This window comes from Cervus elaphus, chromosome 20, assembly GCF_910594005.1.
Source record: "Cervus elaphus chromosome 20, mCerEla1.1, whole genome shotgun sequence".
Taxonomy (NCBI): domain Eukaryota; kingdom Metazoa; phylum Chordata; class Mammalia; order Artiodactyla; family Cervidae; genus Cervus; species Cervus elaphus.
The window spans coordinates 132,717,741-132,740,871 of NC_057834.1; the positions used below are offsets into that span (position 1 = coordinate 132,717,741).

General features: G+C 48.7%; 1 protein-coding gene across 1 annotated transcript in view; it reads right to left on the minus strand.

Moving 5' to 3' along the window:
* NGEF (neuronal guanine nucleotide exchange factor) overlaps positions 1-23,131 on the minus strand; it is a 120,157-nt gene that overhangs the window by 85,443 nt on the left and 11,583 nt on the right. The window contains exon 2 of the mRNA XM_043877057.1: positions 2,357-2,693. Within this exon, the coding sequence (XP_043732992.1) occupies positions 2,357-2,621 (265 nt within the window). The 5' untranslated portion in view covers positions 2,622-2,693. The remainder of the gene's footprint in view (positions 1-2,356; positions 2,694-23,131) is intronic.

The following is a 23,131-nucleotide window of genomic DNA, read 5'->3' on the forward strand; positions in this document are numbered from 1 at the left end:
GAACCAGAAGAATGTGAACTCTGGTTCAAGCCATATCGTTCACTAGCTGCATGATCTGGGATAAGTGACTCAATCTCTCTGGGTCTCAGTTATTTTTTTTTAAATCTGTAAAATGGGTATGGTAGGAACCATATTGAAATGCCTGTCTACCTCAGCCACTGAGTACCTACAAGTGCTCAACCAAGTTAGCTGCTATTGTTTCTAGTCATGTCCTAATGCAACCCTCAAAGCTCACCTAAAATATCATCTTTGTGGGGATCATTCCTAACTCTGTGGGAAGGGTCTAGTTCTTTGCCTTTACCTCTCTTGATGCATTGCTTGCAATAAAATGACATCATTACAGTATTGTGGTTTTTCTCAAAGGGCAGAGAGTCCCACTTCTTTGTGTGTGAGTATGTGCTTTTAATTCTTTTTTTAAAAAAATTTATTTATTTCTGTGGCTGCATTGGATCTTAGTTGCAGCATGCAGGGTCCTTGTTGCGGTGCATGGATTCTCTGGTTGTGGCATGCGGGCTCAGTAGCTCCGTGGCATGTGTGATCTTAGTTCCCTAACTACGTTCCCACACCCCCTGCACTGCACGGCAGATTCTTAACCACGGGACCACCAGGGAAGTCCCTGCTTTTAACTCTTGTGGAAATTTTCAAGCATGTGCAGAAGTTAAGAGAGTAACATAGTGTATCAGCCACCCTGATCCCATGGCTATAGTCTCCCCATCACTGTGTTTCTCTTGCTTCTCAGGGCACTCAACACACGATTCTGTGTCTGTGGTCGATGGCAGACCACCACACTTCCTTTGCGGCTCCTTCCATCAAGCAGTGGAGTCAGTTTCTCCATCTGCTTTCTTCTGGACTGGCCTTGTGAACTGCGTGGGCCAATAGACTGTGGTAGAAGTGACCGTGCGGGCTCTGGGCCTGGGTCTCAAGACCTGGGGGCTTCTGCTCCTGCTCTCTGGGAACCCTGCCGCCTGGTGGGCAAGCCCGAGCTAGGCTGCTGGAGGGTGACCACCACGGGGAGCGGAGACAGACAGTCCCAGCTGAGGCCCTCCGGGACCAACCAGCTCACTAGTGGCCCGGGAGGCTGTCCTTGACCTTTCAACCCCAGCTGAGCCATCAGTCCACTGCAGAGGTCAGACAAAGTGGCCCAGAGCCAGGAGCCAGGAGCCATCCAATCAACCCCCAGAATCAGGAGAAATAATAAACATCATTAATTCTGTCTCTGTGTTTTAAGGGAGGTTTGACACGTGGCAGAAGGCTACTCAACAGTGTTTAGTGCAAGTTTTTGAACCAGTTAAGGCCTCCCCAGCACACACAGGGCAGCGTGCTGTCTGTCCCCCAGAGGCTAAGAACCTGTCACCCTCTCTACAACCCCAGCATGCTGTCCTCTCAGCCTCTAGGCCAACCACTGGCAGAGTGGGGCTGATCTGACGAACCGCATTTGTAAGCGTTTATGGACTTGTTGTGCTCAACAAATATGCTTTGAACAAATATGCTTTCAAATATGCTTTGAATATGCTAGATAAAATGTGCTAGGAATTGGTTTAAAAGATTAAGGGAAAGGGACTTCCCTCTGGGTTCAGTGGTTAAGACCCCGCGCTTCCAAGGCAGGGGGGCTCAGGTTGGATCCCTGCTCTGGGAACTCATGGAACTAGGATCCCATTTGCCATGCAGCGAGGCCAAAAAAAAAAAAAAAAAAGGGATCCTGATGTAAAGCTATTCCCAAGGTATTGTTGTTGTTCAGCCACTGTCGTGTCCAACTCTTTGCGGCCCCAGGGATGGCAGCATACCAGGCTTCCCTGTCCTTCACTATCTCCCGGAGTTTGCTCAAACTTATGTCCATTGAGTCGGTGATGCCATCCAACCATCTGGTCCTCTGTTGCCACCTTCTTCTCCTGCCCTCAATCTTTCCCAGCATTAATCCCCAGGTATTAATCTCACATATTTTCAGGGCAAAAGAAACTCTGGCTATCATGGCGATGGAGAGAGAACAGGATAGACTCTGACCACCCAGGAAACTCATGTTCCCAGACATCCGAACACACAGCACCAAGCCTCCCTCCTAGAAGGCATGGAATCTGGGGGTGTACTGAGCCCTGGAACAAGACATGTATTTAAAATAGAAGCCAGTCCTATTGGATCATTTGGGTCAACATTTCCTCCTGTAGTATCTGCATCATCTTATTGGGGGAATTTGAATTCTTTGGATAATGGCTTCAGAGAATTCCACCTTATTGGACCTGTCCTTGATCATTCTCGATGCCTTTCATCTCTTTTCATTTAATAGCCCCATTGACTTTCAGCCCTATTGACTTCAGCTGGATATTAACCAGCAGCTGTGACCGCCATGCCTGGTACTGACCTGCTGGGTGGCCGGCCTTCCTCTCAGAAGTGCCTCTGGCTTTGCCTCTGCTTCGGAGTCTCACGGCTCGATTGAAGATGGAGTTTCTCTGGATTGCGTTGGTACGGGATGCTTTGTCTTGCGTCTCCTGGTCGGCATGGGGCATTCCCGCTTCTGAGAGGACCTCAGGTGTCACACTGGCCAGCTCATCAACCTCCCATGAACCACTCACTGATTTCTTCTGCAGCTTCTCCGAGTCCTCAGAGTCCCTGGTCTCCATTGACATATGTCTGATTGTTTCTCGGCAGGATGACTAGAGATCAGTACCCTTTCTCCAACGTCCCTGGTTTTGAGTGCTCTAGAAGATAAAGAGACCAGTTTTCCGTCAGGGTCATCAGACTAAAGTTGCTGTGCAGAACATGGAATTCCGCTCCCATTCAGATTTGATGAAATTTGCAATAATCTGTGCATCCTGGCAAACCACATCTTTGTCGACGAAAATTACAGTTTAACCACTGCAATTTAAATGCATTCATGTCTCATTTTATAATTGAGGTTTGTTAATTCTACTCAGAAGCTGCACTTATGGGGAAAATGCTGAAAGTGGCTTGTGGAGCTAACTTGCAAATAAACATTTGCTGAATAATTCAAGACAGAGTAGCAAAAACGATGCGGGGAGGAAAGGAAGATGTATGGACCCCAAAAAGAAAGAGCTGTGGGAAGAATAGGAAGGGCTGTCAGTGAGTGACAGGTCCCGAGACAGTAAATTTAGAGATGGGAAGTCTGAACCCTGCAAGAGCAAACCTCTTGCTGTCCACTGGGAGCCAAGTCTGGTTGGTGGCTTAGTGACCTCTTCGATAAGATGAGGTTGTCCAGCAGCTGCGGGAAGCAGAAACCCTCCCTGATCCCATGGTTACCCCCTCGGAGGAAATGGCAACCCACTCCAGTATTCTTGCCTGGAGAATCCCATGGACAGAGGAGCCTGGCGGGCTGCAGTTCATGGGGTCACAAAGAGTTGGACACGACTGAGCGCTTGCACACACACATACACACACAAGAAGAATCAGCCCAGAGACCCAAGCACTATGGTGTTAGAGACTGACAAGCGTTAAGATGAGATCCTGCCCTAAGGAAGCTCAGTTGGGGGCAGCGGGAGCTCCTTCACTGTCAAGGTCAGCTATGCAGCACCAGCAAGACCCCCATGGTCCCAGCTGGGTGTGCAACATGGGAGTGATCGGACAGGCGCTGTCTTGTTGGCTAAGCCAGGCATCCCTTCGAGAATCCGGCTGCATTAAAGAAAAAAAATGTTTATTTATTTTTGATGGTGCTGGGTCTTGGTTGTTTGCTGCATGTGGGCTTTCTCTAGTTGTGGTGAGTGGCGGGGGGGTACGCTTCATTACGGTGCCAGGCTTCTCACTGCAGTGGCTTCTCTTGTCAAGCACAGGCTCTAGAGTCAGGCTCAGTACTTGTGGCTTCTGGGCTTAGTTGCTCTGCGGCGTGTGGGATCTTCCCAGACCAGGGATCGAACCTGTGTCTCCTGCAGGCAGGTTATTTATCACTGAGCCACCAGGGAAGTCCCTGGCTGCAATTTCAGGTAACCAGAGAGGAGAGAGCAGTGGCTAAGAGGTCACATTTAGGTACTGGACAATTAATAGGAGTACCTGGGAGGGGCGTCGTTTATTACAGACGCAGCAAGGAACCCACAGCTGGTGGGCAGGTTGGGCGATTTTCACTGAAAGCAGATTTAATCTGAGTCAGCAAGGGTGGCTTAGTCGCTAAGTCGTGTCTGACTCTCGCAACCCTATGGACTGTATAGCCCACCAGGCTCCTCTGTCCATGGAATCCTCCAGGCAAGAATATCAGAGAGGGTTGCCATTTCCTTCTCCAGGGGATCTTCCCAACCCAGGAATCGAACTTGGGTCTCCTGCATTGCAGGCAGATTCTTTACCAACTGAGCTACGAGGGAGGCCCTGGAGTCAGCCTCCTGAAGATGAAACTACAAAGAACATTCAACTGTTCTCAGATGACGACATGGAAGGGATGGTTCTGTCCCCACCAGGTGACTGGGGACCCCTGCTCTATGCTCTGTGAGAACCTGCCCATCCACAAAGGGGCTGAGTGGGCAAGCAGAGGAGCCCCAGGAGGGACAAGGTCGTTAAAGCTATGCCCTCTGGGGCCTGGGATAGGAGGGGTTGGAATGAGGACCACAGGCAAGGACAGTCTTCAGCTGTGGGTTTCAGAGCAGTCTGAAGGTGGTCGTGAATTCCTGGGTCACTGGAGGTGTCCAGACGAGACTGTTGGGACTTTAGGACTCAGTGACTCTGCCCTATGCCCCTGATCTGGGCCTCTCAGACCCAGGGCCTAGACACTTCCATCCTGAGGCTGTTCTTAGCTTAGAATTGATCAGGGGGCATTAAGTGGGCAGGCATCCCGTGGGCAGGTAATGCAGGAGTGAAGAATGTGCTGGGGCCAGTCTGAGGAGGTCTCTGAACTGGGTTGCGGAATTTCTACCGCATTCTTGACTGTGAGGGAGGAGGTAGTGGGATCCTGGAAGCTCTAGGCAGGCTGGGCTGGAAGGCATCACACAGGTGTATCACCCAGGTGTGGCAGGTGGGGCGAGGGTGGGGAAGGTGTGTGAGAGGAATGACAGGATCTGTGACTCAAGATGGTCCTGAGAGGAGCAGGGAGGGGACCGTCCCAATGGCCTTGGTGGGTTGGGGTGACTGGGCAGGCTGGTGTGGAGTGGGCTAGAAGCCAGCTTGGGCTTGGAGCGTGCTGGTTTCATAGCATCTCCTGCTCTGACCGTGGGGCACCTCACAGGCCCCTACTACGTGGCAGCCCTTTGGACTTCAAGGTTATTATTATTATTGTTATCACCACCATTATTATTTTGAAAGTGAAAAAGTCACTCAGTCGTGTCTGTGTGATCCAATGGACTGTAGCCTGCCAGACTCCTCTGTTCATGGGATTCTCCAGGTAAGAATACTGGAGTGGGTTGCCATTCCCTCCTCCAGGGGATCTTTCCAACCCAGGGATTGAAGCTGGGTCTCCTGCATTGCAGGCAGATTCTTTACCAGCTGAGCCACCAGTGAAGCCCCATCATTTTAGGCTGTTCAAAAAAAATTAAGGTATACTTTCTTTTTTTTTTTTTTAAGGTATACTTTCTATGCAGTAGAATGTGTCTTTGTTAACTGTATGGTTCTGAGTTTTTTTTTTTTTTATACTTTTTTTTTTTATTACATTTTTTTTTTTTTGTCTTGGTTCTGAGTTTTGACAAACGCAGACAGTTCATGTAACCACAGTGGAAACACAGGATATTCAATCACTCTGAAATTCCCTTGTGCGCCTCTATAGTCAGCCCCTCCCCTGCCCCTGGCCCCAGAGACCACTGACCTGTATCTCTTCCCCTAGGTGGCCTTTTCATGACTATTGTGTCAGTGGAACTGCAGCCTTTGGCGTCTGGCTTCCTTTGGCTGGTGTGGTGCATCCGCCACGCAGCCCAGTTCTATCAGTAACAGTCACCAGTGTTATGAATTCATGGAAGCCAACACAATATATCGTGAAGGGCTCTCTGCTGGGAGTCAGGGCACTTAGGTTTGAATCTCCATTTCCTGCTGCTTGTAGTCAGTTACTTACACGGGGCAAGTCAGGGCCTCAGTTTCCTGTCCAGGAGACATGGGGTTGGGTGGGTGTTCTTGGGGGCTCCTTAGCCAAGCCTCAGGGTTTCCTTGGTGACTCAGATAGTTAAGAATCTGCCTGCAATGCAGGAGAGCCAGGTTTGATCCCTGGGTTGGGAAGATCCCCTGGAGACAGGAATGGCAACCCACTCTAGTATTCTTGCCTGAAGAATACCATAGACAGAGGAGCCTGATGGACTACAGCCCATGGGGCCGGCAGACACGACTGAGTGACTAAGACTTTCACTTTCACTTTAGCCAGATTTCAAATTCTGTGATCCAGGGAGACTCAGAGAGCCCTCAGAGAGAATTTCACAGTGACAGGAACCCTGGAGAATGTTCCCAAATGTCCCTATCATTATGTTTAAATGAGGGAGCTCTGAAAGCCTGAAAAACATATTCCATCCTTAAGACACCACACACACATACACATGCAAACACATAATTTGTGAAACCTAGAAAAAACAATTCTGATTCTACCTCAATTACTGCCTATTTCAGGCAGATGTGTTCTAGCTTTCCAATGTTTTTATAATCGCTACACTTCTTCCATATCCGTTAACTGCTGGAAAGCCTGACTGCCCTCCCCTGTCTTCGATTATTTTTCTTAAACTCCCAGTAGCTTTAAGCCCCATATCTTCCTGTTCTGGGTGGCTTCAGGGGGGAAGTGTGGGGGCGTGACTTTGTGATTGGAAGGGAACCCTTATGGCAAAACTGCATAGCATCCATTCATTCATTCGCTCACTCACTCATAAGCATTGGTGCCACGTCGTCCACGTCTGGCACCTGCTGGCACAGCATACACGTATCTGTTCCGTGTCAGCCCACACTCCCTCCTTAAGAAGCTCCAGACGGGCAGGACTTGGTCTGTTGTGTTCACTGCCGTTCCTCGTGCCCGGCACACAACAGCACGCTGTAAACACGTGCTGCTTACAACAACGGACGAATGGTTGAGTTCCTTCTGCGAGGTGGAGGTGATCATTAGCATCATTTCATAGATAAGGAAGCTGCAAGTGAGACAGCTTTGGTCACTTGCCCAGGATTGCACAGCTGCTAAGTGGTACAGCAAGGATCACGCCACATCTGTCTGACTTTGTTGGGGGAACCTGTGATGGGGTCAGAAGATGCTGTTGTAAGGACTGGCTGAAGGCTGGCCTGGGTTAGTGAAGGTGGGTCCTCTCTCCTTGCTAGCTGTGTGGCCGCTGGTACATGAGCCAAGGGCGACCAATAGACCTCCGGGCACTGGGCTGAGAGCCAGGGGGCCTCCCTCTGTGAGTCAGTTGCCTGGGAGGTCAGGACTCATGGGAGTAGGTGATGAAGAGGGGAGTGGGTGAGCTGACCACAAGCCCAGCTGTGGCCATGCAAGCCAGCTGTCAGAGGGGAGCGCCTATGATGTCATGGTGGGCTCTAGGATATGCGTCCCCTAGACCAGGGCGTCTCAGGCATTCATGTGCAGGGGCTCTAAAGAGGCAGATTCTGACTCAGGAGGTCCAGGGCGGGGCTCAGGATGCCGATGCTGTGAGTCTGAGGACCAGCCTTGAGCAAAACCACAGCATCCTTGACAGATGTGGGGGTGAGCGGGGCCCAAGCTGCCCTTCGCTTTGGGCAGGTCTGGGAGGCGTTGCCGCTGGTCAGAGGTAGAAGACAGAAGTCCTGCTGGACAGCAGGGCTGGGGAGGGAAGAGGAGGAGAGGTCTGGAGGGGGAGGGGACTGAAGCAGGTGCTGTCCCTTCAATGTCCCCTTCTGCCTCTTACAAGGGAAAGAAGTGTTGGGGTGGAGGGGTGGTGGGAAACAAGAGGATGTGGAGGAAGAGTCCTCCAGGGGCCAGGGGATGAAGCACATGTGGGCTCTAGATGAGAGCCCTGGGCACCTGCTCTGAACAGGCCTTCTAGGCGCTGGGGTGGCCCAGTAAGACCTGGCCATGCCTTCCTGTAGCTAATGGGGGCTACAGGAGGGAGTAAAGACTACAGGGAAGGGAGGCAGCGATGAACAGGAACAGTGGAAGGTGCCTTGCTGGGAAGGGTTGTGGTGAACAGGTCACAGGGAGGCCTGAGTCAGGGAGCTTCATTCTCATGAACGTCCTGGAAGGCAGCTCAAGGTCAGTGCCTGGGGCCAGGGCCTTGGGCTCGGGCTCAGCCAAGCAGGGGCTCAGCAGGGGGAGACCCTGGCAGCTTCAGGCAGGAACACTTGTGGAAAAGGCTCAACAGGACCACACTGAAGACTGCCTTCATCTCCAGGGAGGCTCCAGGGCACTGTGACCCTGGGATGTGTTAGCTATCCAGGTGGGGGGCTGTGGGGCAGGGGGATTGTGACCTGAAAGCAGTGGGAGAATGAAGGCCCCTTAGCTGTGACTTGACATGACAGCAGGAAGGGCCTGAGTGCACTAACTCAGGGGCAGGCAAGTTGAGACCCTAAGGGGGAGGCAGGCTGGCTCAAGCCAGCTCACCTGCATCATTTCATTCCTGTCCTAGAACTGAATTGGTGCCTAAGACTCCTCCCAGGTAAGCAACAGAGTTTGCCTTGAGCTTCAAACGACAAAGACTTTTCTTTTCTTTCCTTCTTCCTTCTTTGTTTCTTTCTCTCTTTCTTTCCTTTTCTCTCTCTCTCTCTTTCTTTCCTTCCCCTGGAGCAAAGAAGGAAAGCTAGTGAGGAAGATTCTGGGAACACCAGACGAGAAAGCCTGAACTCTCTGGTTTGGGAGGAAAGCCTCAGTGTGGAGGAAAGCCGCCCCGGGAGCTGCTCTGCCAGGAGGATGACCTTCACTGCGAGAATCACACGCGTAACACGTGCCAGCTGCAGAAACTGTGGAAAAGCAGGGAATACCGCTTGACTGCAGGGAATACCGCTGCTGCCCCTGCGCCTGGAGGAGATGCCGCTGGGAATGTCTTGGTGTTCTCAGTGGGAACAGAGGAGAGGAAGGGAATGGGAGACCCAAAGAGAATAGGAGCCTCGGAGAATCTGAAGTGGACATCCAGAAAGTGGGGAACAGGTAGTGGGGGAGGGGCCAGATCAGAAAGGCAGCGGGAGAAGGGGAGCTGGGGGCAAGGTTCAGGCACCCACGGGCTCTGCACATGGGATGAAGCTCCGGCTGCGCTGGGGCCGTGCTGGGGGGCTGGCTTGGCTTCAGGAGGTGGGGGAGTCCTTGTAAGACCCAGACCAGGGTGAATTGGAAAGTTGAGTGTATAGAAATAAGGGAGTGGAGAGGGAGGGGGAAGGGGACAGGCACAGTGGGGCAGGGGGTGGGACTTGGGTTCAGTTGGGGAGCCTCTCTAGAGCAAGTTTGTGCAGAGGCCTGGAGGAAGCTAGGGAGGAGCCTGGGGATGATGGGAGGCAGAGCTTCTAAACTGGATTTGTTGACTTGCTTTTGGCTTGAGGGAGAAAAGGAGAGATGAACCTTGATTCTCCTTGTAGATTATTAAAGTTGATACACTGGGAAAGAAAGCAGGAGCTTGAAGGAGACATTAGGTCTGAGATCAAAGAGAAGACACATTTGGCAGGAAGCTGGACTTGAAAATGGTCCTTTGTGACTGGCGCTGAGCCTACCAAAGTACCCTGGAAGGCTGAATACAAATCACAGTGACAATTCCTTGAACACTGACTTAACAATAACAGTTTCTAATCCAAACAACTGTCTCTTTAGAGGTGAGAACAATAGAACACAGGGAGATAAGGGATGTTCTCAAGGCCATGAGGCTGCTGCATTCCTCTGGGACCACACGCTTCCCATTGAGCCTCCTTCAGCACTGTATCCTAGCAGCCCAGGACACACACACAAGACAGAAGTGGGTTACATACAGGGACAAGATACATGTGCAGGATAAAATGGATGGTGATAGATCAAGTGTGAACAGCACTGCTTTCCCCCAAAATGCAACAGAAATCAGTGGAATTAATTTTAAAACTGGGACCTAGACAGTGGTATAGAGAGGGTAAAGGCATTTCTTTCTCACAGGACAGTACTTAAATGCCAGAGAATGGTGGGACATCGATATGAATGCAACTCTCTATCCATCTATCCATTCATTACCTAGCTATCCATCATCTATCTATCTATCCATCCATCCATCTACCTATCTATCCACCCATCCATCTATCCATCCATCCATCTATCCTTCCACCCACCTATCTATCCATCATCTATCTATCCACCGACCTATCCATCCATCCATCTAGTTATCCATCCATTTATCCATCTGCCTATCTATCCATCCACCCATCTGTCTGCCTACCTACCCATCCATCTGTCTACCTATATAGATGGGTTGGCCAAAAAGTTCATTTAGGTTTTTCTGTAAGATCTATCTATCTATCCACCCATCCATCCACATTACATATAACCTGCAACATGAGGGAAGAGAAAGTCAGAGGTTAAAAAACCAAACCAAATATTCTTGCTCGCAAAAAATGGTTAGTGACAAGCATAAGGAGCAGAGGTCAAAGCACCATGGAGCTATGTCACTGTGGGTGAAGAAGGAAGGAAAAGGTCAGATGAAAGGACTCCAGGTATCTCCTGCAGGTTATGGTAGGGACATAGGAGGCTAGAGAAACAGGTAATGGAAGTTAAAAAAAAAATAAACCTTTTACTTTAGATTTACAGAAAAGTTGCAGACAATGGAATTTCTAAAGCAGTTCCTCAAGGAACCAAAGAGCTTCAAGTACAATAGTTAGGAGTTCAATATTTGGAGGTCCTTGTACTTTAGTGGGGCTTCCCAGGTGGCGCTAGTGGTAAAGAACCCACCCACCAATGCAGGAGACATAAGAGATGCAGGTTTGATCCTTGTGTTGGGAAGATCCCCTGGAGGAGGGTATGGCAACCTGCTCCAGTATTCTTGCCTGGAGAATCCCATGGACAGGAGAGTCTGGTGAGCTATGGTCCATAGGGTTGCAAAGAGCTGGACATGACTGAAGCGACTGAGCAAGCACGTGTGCATGCATACAGAGGAGAGGCATTAAACAAGGTGAAGGAAGCATCACAGGTGTAGAGCAGGATTTTTCCTCCTGTTCTGGGATTGCTGCTAAGGCTAAACAGGGTTTAGTTCTATCGAAATTTCTGCTGCAGCTTGCATCAGCCAACCAGCCACCATGAGGGATTACTGAAAGAGGTATGCCTCCCCCCTGCATCCTACCTTTATAGAACAAGAGGAAGGACTTCCCTGGTGGTACAGAGAATAAGAATCTACCTGCAAATGCAGGGAACACTGGTTTGATCCCTGGTTCAGGAAGATCACTCATGTTGAGGGGCAACTAAACCCATGTGCCACAACTAATGAACCAGAGCCCTAGAGCCTGTGAGCTGCAACTACTGAGCCAGCATGCTACAACTACTGAAGCCCATGCTCTAGAACCCTTGCTCCACAACAAGAGAAGCCACCACAATGAGAGGGGGTTGCCCCTGCTCCCTCCCCCACCCCTAGGAAGGGAAGAGGGTGTTGAGGTGGCTCCAGGTCATGTCTCCCATCCCCCATCTCCCATTTCCCATCCCAACAGTCTAGCCTGTGCTAGAAGAAAGGAAGAGAAACTTTGAACAGTGTGAGTTTAAACTTTGGAAAACATGAACATGGTTGAAATGGGCAAAGGATATGATGAGATAGCGCACAGAAAATACAAATCCTTAACAATCCATGAGAGATTTTCAACCCCATGTCTCATAAGAGGAGAGGAACTCCAAACCACACTGTGAAAAGTTTTTTGCACTTATTACACTAGCAAAGAATCAAAACTTTGAAAAGTGATTGGTGAAGCTGAGGAACCAGAGGCATCTCCCTCCCGAATCATCACTGGTAGGATTTTACATAGATTCCATCCTAACGAAGGCAGTTTGGAAACCTCTATCAAGGTAAAAAGCATATATGCTTTAACCCAGCAATTCCATCTGCAGGAATTTGCCCTATGGATCTGCTTGCAGATGTGGGAAGTGGCCTGTACTTGTGAATCTGCACAGCTTTGTCTGGGAGAAACAGATTGAAGATGTTATAATTTCAATCAGGAACTGATTACACTGTTCAGTTCAGTTCAGTTCAGTTGCTCAGTTGTGTCTGACTCTTTGTGACCCCATGAACCGCAGCACGCCAGGCTTCCCTGTCTATCACCAATTCCCGGAGTCCACCCACATCCATGTCCATTGTGTCGGTGATCCAACATATCTCCTCCTCTGTCGTCCCCTTCTCCTCCTGCCTTCAATCTTTCCTAGCATCAGGGTCTTTTCAAATAAGTCAGCTCTCCACGTCAGGTGGCCAAAGTATTGGAGTTTCACCTTCAACATCAGTCCTTCCAGTGAACACCCAGGACTAATCTCCTTTAGGATGGACTGGTTGGATCTCCTTGCAGTCCAAGGGACTCACAAGAGTCTTCTTCAACATCACAGTTCAAAAGCATCAATTCTTCAGTGCTCAGCTTTCTTTATAGTCCAACTCTCACATCCATATATGTCTACTGGAAAAACCATAGCCTTGACCAAATGGACCTTTGTTGGCAAAGTAATGTCTCTGCTTTTTATTATGCTGTCTATGTTGGTCATAACTTTCCTTCCAAGGAGCAAGCATCTTTTAGAAAAGTCTAAACATTTCCATCAATGGAATCAGATGTGGTTGTATTTATCAAGAAAGAATCCTAGGGTATCTCAAGAAAACAAAAGATCAGGAGAGTATCATGTTTTCACCAGTGTAAAAGGGGAACAAGTTTATTTGGATGTGCCTGAAAACTTCTGGAAGGAGTTACAAAAACTTAGTATCAATGGCTACATATACAAATGTACTTTTATTAGAGGGGGTAGCCTGGGCAGATGGAAAATAGGATTGGAAGGGAGGCAGACTTCATATACCACTTAATATTTTTTTTTTGGGTTTTTAAAGGTTATGTCAATGTATCAACCTATTCAAAATTAAGTAGATAAATCTTTTGAGAAAAAAAAATGAGAAGGACAGAATCTTAGATGCAGAAATGAATCGATTCTAAAAACCGAAGGAGATGGAGAAGTTATGGCATCTGACAGGAAGCCACTGAGAGCCCTGCTCAGCAGCAGGCAAGTGGGTGTGGACAGAAGGCAACTGGTGGCCATAACAGGGAAAAATAAAGCTGTCTTCTGTTTATACCTTCAAGAAATCAGTACAGAAGAAGAATGAACTGTTAAATGGGCTGTTTTAATCCCCTAATTAAAAGAGTCTCAGAGTAATTTAATAAAACAGAGGCAGTTTCATAATCTTTAGGCAGTCTTAATATAATATAGTTTGCCAGTGAGTTAGCAATACAATTAAACACAAGTCTCCAGGAAAAACCTTCAAAAATAAGACTAGAAGGAAAAGTCATCATGAAAAAGGGCACCGAGCACGTCTCGAATGCAGCGATGCTGAAAAGTCAGGGCAGGATGCTGCTCTCATCTTTATTAACTTGTTCCTTGGGGGCTTAGCCAAAGTAATGAGACATAAAACAAATGTTGTCAGAAAAGAAGATGAAATAAACTGCAATTTGCAGATGATTTGAATGCCTAGAAAGCCCCAAGAACCAATGGAAACTATTGGAATTATAAAGAATTCAGCCCAGGGCCAGAATAGGATAGATTGACTTCATGTCAACAGCAAGAAAATAGCGAACTCCCAATCACAGTAGAAACAAAATCAGAAAATGTAGGATAATTGCATAAATAAATATAACCTATGTAAAGGAAAAACATGGGAGATGGAAGAAACTGACATCTTTAGAAAAGTATGAGTTTTATTTTTATTTTTTTTCAGGTTATGAGTTTTTTAAAATATTTTATTTATTTATTTTTTTGAGTTTTTTTTTTTTTTTAAAGAAAAGCATTGATTTTTCTTGGATGGGAAAATGGAAAATTAAAAACATGTCAATTCTCACTATGTTAATATAGAGTTTTAGTGCCATTCCACCTAGCAAATTCCAATTGAAAAACTTTCACTGGAGTATTTTCATAAAATGAATATGAAGTTCATAGGCAAGATTGGCAGATAGGCAAGATTAGCTCAAATTTTGAGAAATATAGGTAATAGAGAGAGTCTTCTTTTCCTAAATATCATAAAATACTGCAATAATAAAAGGTGTGTGGTAATGCAACAAGGGAGTCGTCAATGAAACAGAATGCCAGCTCAGGAATGAGTACTTATGTACTAAAGTGTTGTTTTATAAAACAGGTATCACAGATACAAAAAATGGAGGGATTATAAAACCAGACAAAAATGTCACAAGAAAGGAAAAATATATACCAATATCTCTTATTAATATAAATGAAAGAGATCTCAATGCAAGACTAGCAAACTGTTACATAAAAAAGATTATACACCATAAGCAAGTAGAATTTATCCCAGAAATGCAGTTGTTTTAACACACAAAAATTGATTAATATAATGCACTATACCAATTAAACAAAGGACAAAACTACATGATATCTCCACTATTTGGCATCAATTAGCACTTGACAAAATCCAGTAATCTTTCATGATAAAAATAGCCAACAAAACAGATAAAAGAAGAAAATTTCCTCTACTTGATAAAGGGCATCTATGAAAACCCCACATCTAATATCACACTTGTTACAGATTGGATGTTTTCTTTTTCTTTTTTTGGATGTTTTCTTATAAATCAAAAGGAAGATAAGAATGCCCACTGCCACCACTACTGCTCAACATTGCACTGGAGGTTTGAACCAGAGAAATTGGTCAATAAAAATAAACAAAAGATACTCAAATTGGAAAGGAAAGAGTAAAACTCTGTTTGCAGATGACATGACCCTGTGGTTAGAAAATCCTAAGGAATTCCCTAAGAAAACTTTTGAAAATAAGTTCAGCAAGTTCTCATGATATAAGATCAACATACAAAAATCCACTGTATTTTTACACAGTAGGAATGAACATACCAGAAATGAAATTTTAAAAAAAGAATTTCACTTATAATATGATAAAAAATACTAAAAAATATAAATTTAACAGAGCAGTGCAAAATTTATATTCTGAAAACTATAAAATATTGTTGAAAGAAATTAAGGAAGACCTGAATAAATGGAAAAACATTCCATTTTCATGGATGAGAAGATTTCATATTAAGGTGGTATGTGTGAGCGTGCTAAATCACTTCAGTCGTGTCTGACTCTTTATGACGCTAGAGACTGTTGCCTGCCAGACTCTTCTGTCCATGGGATTTCTAGGAAAGAATTCTGGAATGAGTTGCCATTTTCTCTTCCAGGGCTTCCATGGTGGCTCAGACAGTAAAGAATCTGCCTGCAATGTAGGAGATCTGGGTTCAATCCCTGGGTTGGGAAGATCCCCTAGAGAGGCAACCCAGTCCAGTATTACTGCCTGGCGAATTCCAAGGACAGAGGAGCCTGGTGGGTCACACTTCACGGGGTTGCAAAGAGCTGGACACGAATAAGCAACTAACGCACACACACACACACCCCTTCAGGGGATCTTCCTGACCCAGGGATCGAACTCGTATCTCTTATGTCTCCTGCCTTGGCAGGTGGGTTGTTTACCACAAGCGCCACCTGGGAAGCCCCCATTAAGGTAGTATTGTTCCCCAAATTGATTTAGATATTCAACACAATCCAAATCAACATCCCAGCTGGCTTCTTTGCAGAAATTAATAAACTGATTTTAAAATTTATGTGGAAATTCAAGGACCCATGCCAAAACAATCTTGAAAAAGAATAAAGTTGGACTTACACGTTCTGATTTCAAAACTTACTACAAAGCAACATAATCGAGAATAGTGTGTGGTACTAAAACAGGAAAGGGTCGGTGACTCATTCTCCTTCATTCAGGGATAAAAATTGACCAGTTGCTCAGGAGAAATTATGAATACTAAGAGATTTCCCTCAAGGGTTTTTATGGTATCCTCTTTTACTTTTCGAATTTGTTTATGTATTTTTGGTTGCACTGGGCCTTTGTTGCTGCATTCAGGCTTTCTCTAGTTGCAGCGAGTGGGGCCACTCTCTAGCTGCAGCTTCTCATCGTGGTGGCTTTTCTTGTTGGAGAGCAGGGGCTCTAGGTGCGTGGGCTTCAGTAGTTGTGGCTCTTGGGCTTGGTTGCTCTGCGGCATGTGGAATCTTCCTGGGCCAGGGATCGAACCTGTGTCCTCTGCATTGGCAGGTAGATTCTTAGCCACTGGACCAGCAGAGAAGCCCTGGGGGAGATTTTAGATTTCAGAAGGAGACATGGAATGGCCCTCCTCCCTTTGGTGGAATGTTCGGTAAACATTTGGAGGGATTATCCTGAGCTGGAGTAAGTACCCAGAGGTGGTGCGTCCGGTTGTCTGTTAACTTCCCACGCAGAACAGGGGAGGGGGTCGGAGAGCTGACATCCTTAAGGGAAACGACAGGGCACAGCGTCCCTCCAGGAGGGCCCAGATTATCTTCATAAAGAGCATTGTTCTGAATCTCCTCCAGCCCACAGGCAGACAGGCCACGGAGCCACACAGCTGCATGCTCTGGTTGTCCCCACCGTCCTGAAGCGTCTCGCCCGGAAAATTCCTTGGTAGGTGAGGCAAGATTCTTCTGCTGGCTTCCAACCTGCCCCCCACCCCAACCCAGAGTCAAACATCCACAGAATGCCTCTCCTTGTGCAACCTGATTTCCTAGTGTCTCCTCCAAGATAAACTTTTTGTGAAGGTAACTGAATGAGGCAGCTTGTTCTCGGGAAATATTACCTATAAACCAGGGGCGAAATGGGAGCAGCAGCGTTGACCAAAGATGACAGCGTCAGTTTTAGACGTGTGGACCTCCGGCTCCTTTCTGGTTTTAATTAGTCAGCCCATCTTGTCTTCGTTGAGGCCACTTTTAGGTTGAAGTCATAAAACCTTATTGGCTGAGGATCAAAGAACACTGAACGTTTTACTCTCTGTAACCTGTAGCGGACCCCTAGGTCATCCCGAAATGAATTCAACCAATTACTAGGCTATACAATGAAAAGGGAGGTGATGCTTCTATTTTATCTTGTCATCTAGTTAAATTTTTTCTTTTTTAAAAATCTAAGTATAGTAGAATACAGAAAGCGCCCATATTCTAAGTATAGAGGCTGAATGTTTACCTCTGTAACCACACCCAGGCCCAGAAGCAGAACATCACCCAGGCCTCTGAAACTCTGCCGTTTCCTCCCCAGGCCCCAGGGGGAGTCTCTGACTTCTCACAGCAAGGACTAGCTTTGCCTGTTTCGGTCCTTTGTGTGAATGGACTCGTTCACAATGTTCTCTCTTGTCTGACTTCTTCCCGTGACATTTGGCCCTGGAGACCCATCCACGCTGTTCCACGTCGTGGGGACACGTTGCTGTCAGGGCTCTGTGGTTCTCACGATGCAGGGGCCTCAGAATCACCCGGACAGTTAAATACAGATTCTGGGGGCTCCACCTCAGAGCTTCTGGATGCAGGAGGTTGAGGGTGGGGCCCAAGAATCTGTGTTTCCAACAAGTTCTCAGCGTTTGCTGCGGCTGGTGTGGGGACCACACCTGGAGAACCACCCCTCCAATCTGGCAAGGCCCGTTTTGCCCTGAAGAAGGACATCATTGTTGCATCTGGAAGCCTAAGCAGCGAGCCTGGGGAGGGGTGGGAGAGTGCGGAGGCCAGAGCTGGTGTCCTCGGGGGTCGCTGGTCGTCAGCCAGGGTGAGAGAGAGAATTAAGACCCTCTCCTGTCTGCTCCTGACAGGGACTGCTGTGGTTCATGACTCTCGATTTATGAGCTGGGCACACCCGAGCCAGGGCTTTCTGGCTCCTCAAGGCGTGGGTGGATACAGTGGAGATTTCCAGACCGTAAGCTGGTCAGACACTGGCCAGAGGCCCCGGGGTCTGGGCACACAGCACTGGTCAGCTCACTCCCTCACCCACCCCTGCCACCGCCAACTGGACCCTGGCCACCTCAGTCTCAGAGGGGCCTTAGGTGAGGACTGTCCTTCTCCGTCTTCCCTCTTCATTTGAGACATGAATGGACGAGGGCCCGAGCACCCAGGCTCCCTCCCTGCTCACGGGTCAAGTCCACTCCCGTTTCAACATCCTCCTTGTCCTTCTCTTCTCCTGCTGCCCCTCTCTCCAGATCTCATCTACTTCCGGGGCCTTCACTGCTGCTCCTCCCAGAGGCACCGGATCTGATAGCCTGAGGCTCCTCCTGGAATATTGTGCAGCCCCCACAGGTGGACTGCCAGCCTCAAGTCCTGCCCGGGGCTGGGAAGGGCCATGCCTGCAGGATAGGAGGAGACTCCTGGTCACCCAGGCAGCCCCATCCTGGTCTCTGAAGAGCTCAGGACTCGGGCTTGAAGTCTGAGAAGGACAGTGGTGACCCGGGTCAGGAAATAGTGACCGAACTGAGACGTCGACTCAGTGGACATGAGTTTGAGGGAACTCCGGGAGATGGTGAAGGACAGGGAGGCCTGGCGTGCTGCAGTTGATGGGGTCACAAAGAGTTGGACACGACTGAGTGACTGAACAGCAACAACCGAGATGCTTCTGGAGGGAAATGCCCCCAGCTGCAGACACCTCATCCTTGCTCTCAGAGGAGCTCAGGCCTCATCTCACTTTCAGCACTTTCCCTTTGACTCATTGGTTCCTCCTATACAATCCTGGGGAGGGAGGGTACCATTGTTAGTCACATCCTGGAGCTTGGAGAAACTCAGGGACTTGTCCAAGGTCATGCAGCCGGGAAGTGACTGAGGCTGGATTTGAATGCTGGTGTTGCTGGTCCCAGAACCCTGCTGCCACTGGGAGGAGAGGGGCTGAGCACAGGAGAGGGTGGAGAGATACCCTGGGAGCACGTAGGAAGTCAGAGACGACCATGGAGAGAGCAGAGAGCGGGGCATGCAGCGTGGGGATGTCTGCGGGCTGCGCCAGCAGGCTCCTTTAGGCACTCATGTCTTTTCAGCACCCCTCTCCTTCTGTGTGGGGAGGCTTTGCGGGGAGCCCTGGGCAGTATGGGTGCAAAGATTCAAGCCAGGTGTGGGAGGTGTCCTCTCCTAAGTGGCTGTGGCCCCAGTCGCCTATTTGGTGACTTCTCATGGTGTCCCCTACCCGCTCACTTCTTGCACACCCCAGCTAGTGTTGGGTGGTCTCCTTCCTTCCTCCAGTGTCTAAGGCTGAAGCTTCAGGACCTCCGGAGTACAGGCATGGCTCCGGGGATGGGCCCCTGACACACCCTCGACCCTCAACTCACCATCTGGAGGGCAATGGTGCTCTCCAGGCTCCCATGGAGTGAAACTGGCCAGTGGCGTCCTGGGTGGGCTCTGTCCACTCATGCCTATGTCCGCCCCATGCCGGGCTCTGGGCTGTGAGATAGCGGAGGCCCCTTACTCCGGGCCCCAGAGAGCTGGCAGGAGGGAACTGCCTAACATCCTCTGTCATCCCAAACACGAGCTCGCCTTTCCTCTGGCTTTGCTTTCCTTCTGGAACCGTCTCTCATTTGTGCATTGAAAGTGCAAGAATTAAATGGGATTATGGCGTCTGGCAAGGCATCAACACCCAGAACGATACTCCCAGGCTGTGCTTTTTACTCTTTGCAAGCTAAATGAATGAGCCACTTATGTAACTCATTTTTACATTTGGGTATTAAAAAGACTCCAAGATTATAAAGTGGATATAATGATTGACATAAAAAAACAGGTATGGAGTTTGAAAACAAAACAAAACAGCTCTAGGGTCCATGAGAGCCCTGTCTCTGTCCCAGCGAGCGGAATCTATGCCTCATCTCTGGCGACTGGCTGGTGGCAGCTCCCAAGAGTCATCCTCTCTGGGCACCATGGGGACAGCAGCCCTTCTCAGCTGGTGGGGGAAGGACAGGGCACAACCTACTTTCTCAGAGTGAAGGGAGAGCCAGCTGCTGCAGAGTTGTCCTGTTGCTAAGAGATTTTTACTCACTCCGTGGACACTGACCCTCTGTCCCACGCCCTTACCACCAGACAGGCTGTGAGCAATAGGAGAGAGTGAGCTGGGGACAGGACCACTCCTTCTGGGGTGAGTGACCTCCATCGGCCACCGCCCTTGGCAAACTCCCGCCCGCCTGTGGGCCAAGGTCTGGGGACCAGCCAGAGGAAGGCGGGTCAGGGCGGCCAAGCTCCCAGGCACAGTGCAAAAGAGACACTGTGTGAAAGTGGGCGATGTCATCTCAGTAGCCAGACAGGGATCTTCACGTTCAGGAAGCTGCCCTCCCAACACTGGGACTTGTTGGATTCTAGCAGTGGGGCCATTCACATGGAGCTGCTGTGAACTCATGTATCCACCCAAATCCTAGAGGAGTTACAAAAAGGCCTGCCTGCTAAAAATGACAAGACCTGGTGATGTCTTAGTCAGCCAGGGCTGCCTTAACAAAATACCGTAGACTCGAGGCTTAAACAACAGAAATTTGTTTGCTACCGGTTCTGGAGTCTGAAGTCCGACATCAAGATGGTTGGGTTCTGGGGTTTTGGTGAGGGCCCTCTTCCTGGCCAGCAGACAGCCACCTTCCTGATACGTCCTCACATGGCCTTTCCTAGGTTGTGCATGAGGAAGGAGAGACAGAGAGAGAGAAGGAAGAGGGGTGAGAGAAATGGGGATGAGGGGGGAGAGAGAGAGAAAAAGCTATTTTTCCTCTTCTTATAAAGCTACTAACCCCATTAGACTGAGACTGAAGCTGAAGTGCCAATGCTTTGGCCGCCTGATGTGAAGAACGGACTCATTGGAAAAGACCCTGATGTTGGGAAAGATTGAAGGCAGGAGGAGAAGGGGAGGACAGAGGATGAGATGGTTGGATGGCATCACCAACTCAATGGACATGAGTTTGAGCAAGCTCCAGGAGATAGTGGAGGACAGAGGAGCCTGGCGTGCTGCAGTCCATGGGGTCACAGAGAGTCAGACACGACTTAGCCACTGAACACAACAACAACCCCATCAGAAGGGCCCCACCCTCATGACCTACTAACCCTAATATTTACCTAATATTAGGATTAATTATTAACCATAAATATTAACCCTAATATTTCCCAAAGACCTCATCTCCAAATGCCGTTACATTGCTGGTTTGGGCTTTGACATATGAACCTTGGAAGGGCATGAATACTTAGTTTATAGCACTTGGTAGGGAGTGAAGATGGTACTTGCATCTCTGGTTGGGAAAATCTCAATTCCAACCTGGTTTCTCAAAATGGTTCTGGGGAGCAGGGATTTGTGCAGAAGGTAGCCATCCTTCCTTCCTCTTGCTCTAGAGCCCTTCCTACAGTGTTTGCTCCATCCTTAGCCCTGCGTGGGGGGGACCTTGAGTACCACTGCCCCCAGCCTCCTGGCCATAGCTGACCAGCACAGGGTGGACCTTTGACCCCAGAGAGTGGGCCTGTGACCCAGGAGGAGTCAAGCCAGAGGCTGGGCTGAGCCAATTGGATTCCTTCTGCCAGAGATAAGGACTGAGATGGAGATCAGGCCAGTAGGCAGGGGCTCTGGGCTGGATGGCCATGGGGGTAGGAGGGGTATTTTGAATTAACCATGCCATGTATGTGTGTAGCAGGGACAGCTGGTGTGGAGGGGCAGACACACGCACACACACACACACACACACACACACACAAAGAGGGAGGGAGAAATAACTTTCTTGTTACTCATTCCTGGTTAACCATCTGCAAGCTGGGGTGTTTGTTTTGTTTGTGTATTTTTCCCATAAAATCTCTTAAAATCTTTTTTTATCCCACCCTGAAGGGGTTCTTATGCATTATTTCCCAGTTGTCCAAATCTGGCCTTTCCTATTTGCATAGATCTAGGTTTTTACACTGCTTTTAGGATGTGAGTTAAACTGGTCAGCTGTGTCCTTGTGGGTTCCATCCACTCACTCACTGAGCACGGCTGTGGTCCCCCTGTGTTCAGCCCTAGCTCTTGAGACAGACAGGGTCTCCTCACAGATGTGGGCCCCAAGGGACTGGCAGGAGGGAATTTCCTGACATCCCTCATCAGCCCAAATGCTGCTCCTCCTCTGGCTTCTCTTTCTCTCTGGTACCTTCTGTCATCTCTGCGGTGCGGGTAGCATCCCAGGGCCTTTGCCTGCCTCCCAGCGTGGTCCTGGGATCTCCCCATGGCCTGTGGGTAGCAGGGAGGTGAGGCAGGCCCTGGGGAAGGTTCACCTGGGAGGTTAGGTCAACTGAGGCACATGGAGGCATAGGCTGTTGGAATCAGGACTGGCAGAGTGTGCCTGAGCCTTGAAGGTGGGCAGAGAGGCGCATGGGGACAGCCAAAGAGAACAGGGCGCTAGAAGACATGGAAGGCCACGAGCCATGGGGGGCAGCCGGGCAGAGGGGCTAGGGTTTCTGTTTCCACTGGGGTGAGTAATTCAAGAAGGAGGTATTTTCAAAAGCAAACAACCTAGCAGAATCATTGAGGGACTATGATTTCTTTGAATTGTCTCTCATTCAAAATATTCATGAGATTTGGATGAATCTAGACAGTCCCTCCCTGCGCCTTCCAGCTGCAGGAGATTTGAACCAGTGGCTGATTCTAAGAGGTGCAGCAGTCAAACATGCAAAAAAACCAGTAGTTTTGTGCTCTATGTATCTTTAAGAGAAATCCAATTAGCACATCAAAGCTGCGATTTCATAGGTATTAATGCTGAGGATGAAAACAGAGAATTCAATGTAAAGCCAGTCTGTAGACAGTATTAGTGGGACAGATGGTACATGGATATGTTAAGAATTGTACATGTGGAAAGTAAGTGATTGACATTCCGGAAACACTGAAGCGACTTGGATGAACCAGACATCACCTGGTTCATTGTTCTTTGAACTGAGTCTTTTTTCCCTCACATTAAGCCAGTGGTTCCAAAAACGTGGTCCACTCTAAGCAACAGCTGCAGCATCTGGGAACTTTTAAGATATGCAGATTCCTGGCCCCACCCCAGACCTTCCAGAAGCCTGGGTGGGGAAGAGGGTGTCTTGGGGGAGGGGACAGTTGGGCTGTAACAAGCCCCCCGCAGGGGTTCAGGTGAAGCCCTGCTCCACCTCAGCGAGTCTGGAAGTTGAGACTCATGTGCCGCGGTGCATGTCTGTGGAGTCCACCCAAGTGGACAGTTTCTTCCAGACAGACCAGCGCCCATGGGGCTGAGGACATAGGCTCAGACCCGCACCAGGTGGAAGAACTCCCAGGCCCTCTCACCAAGACCTGAGTCACAGACCCAGGCTACT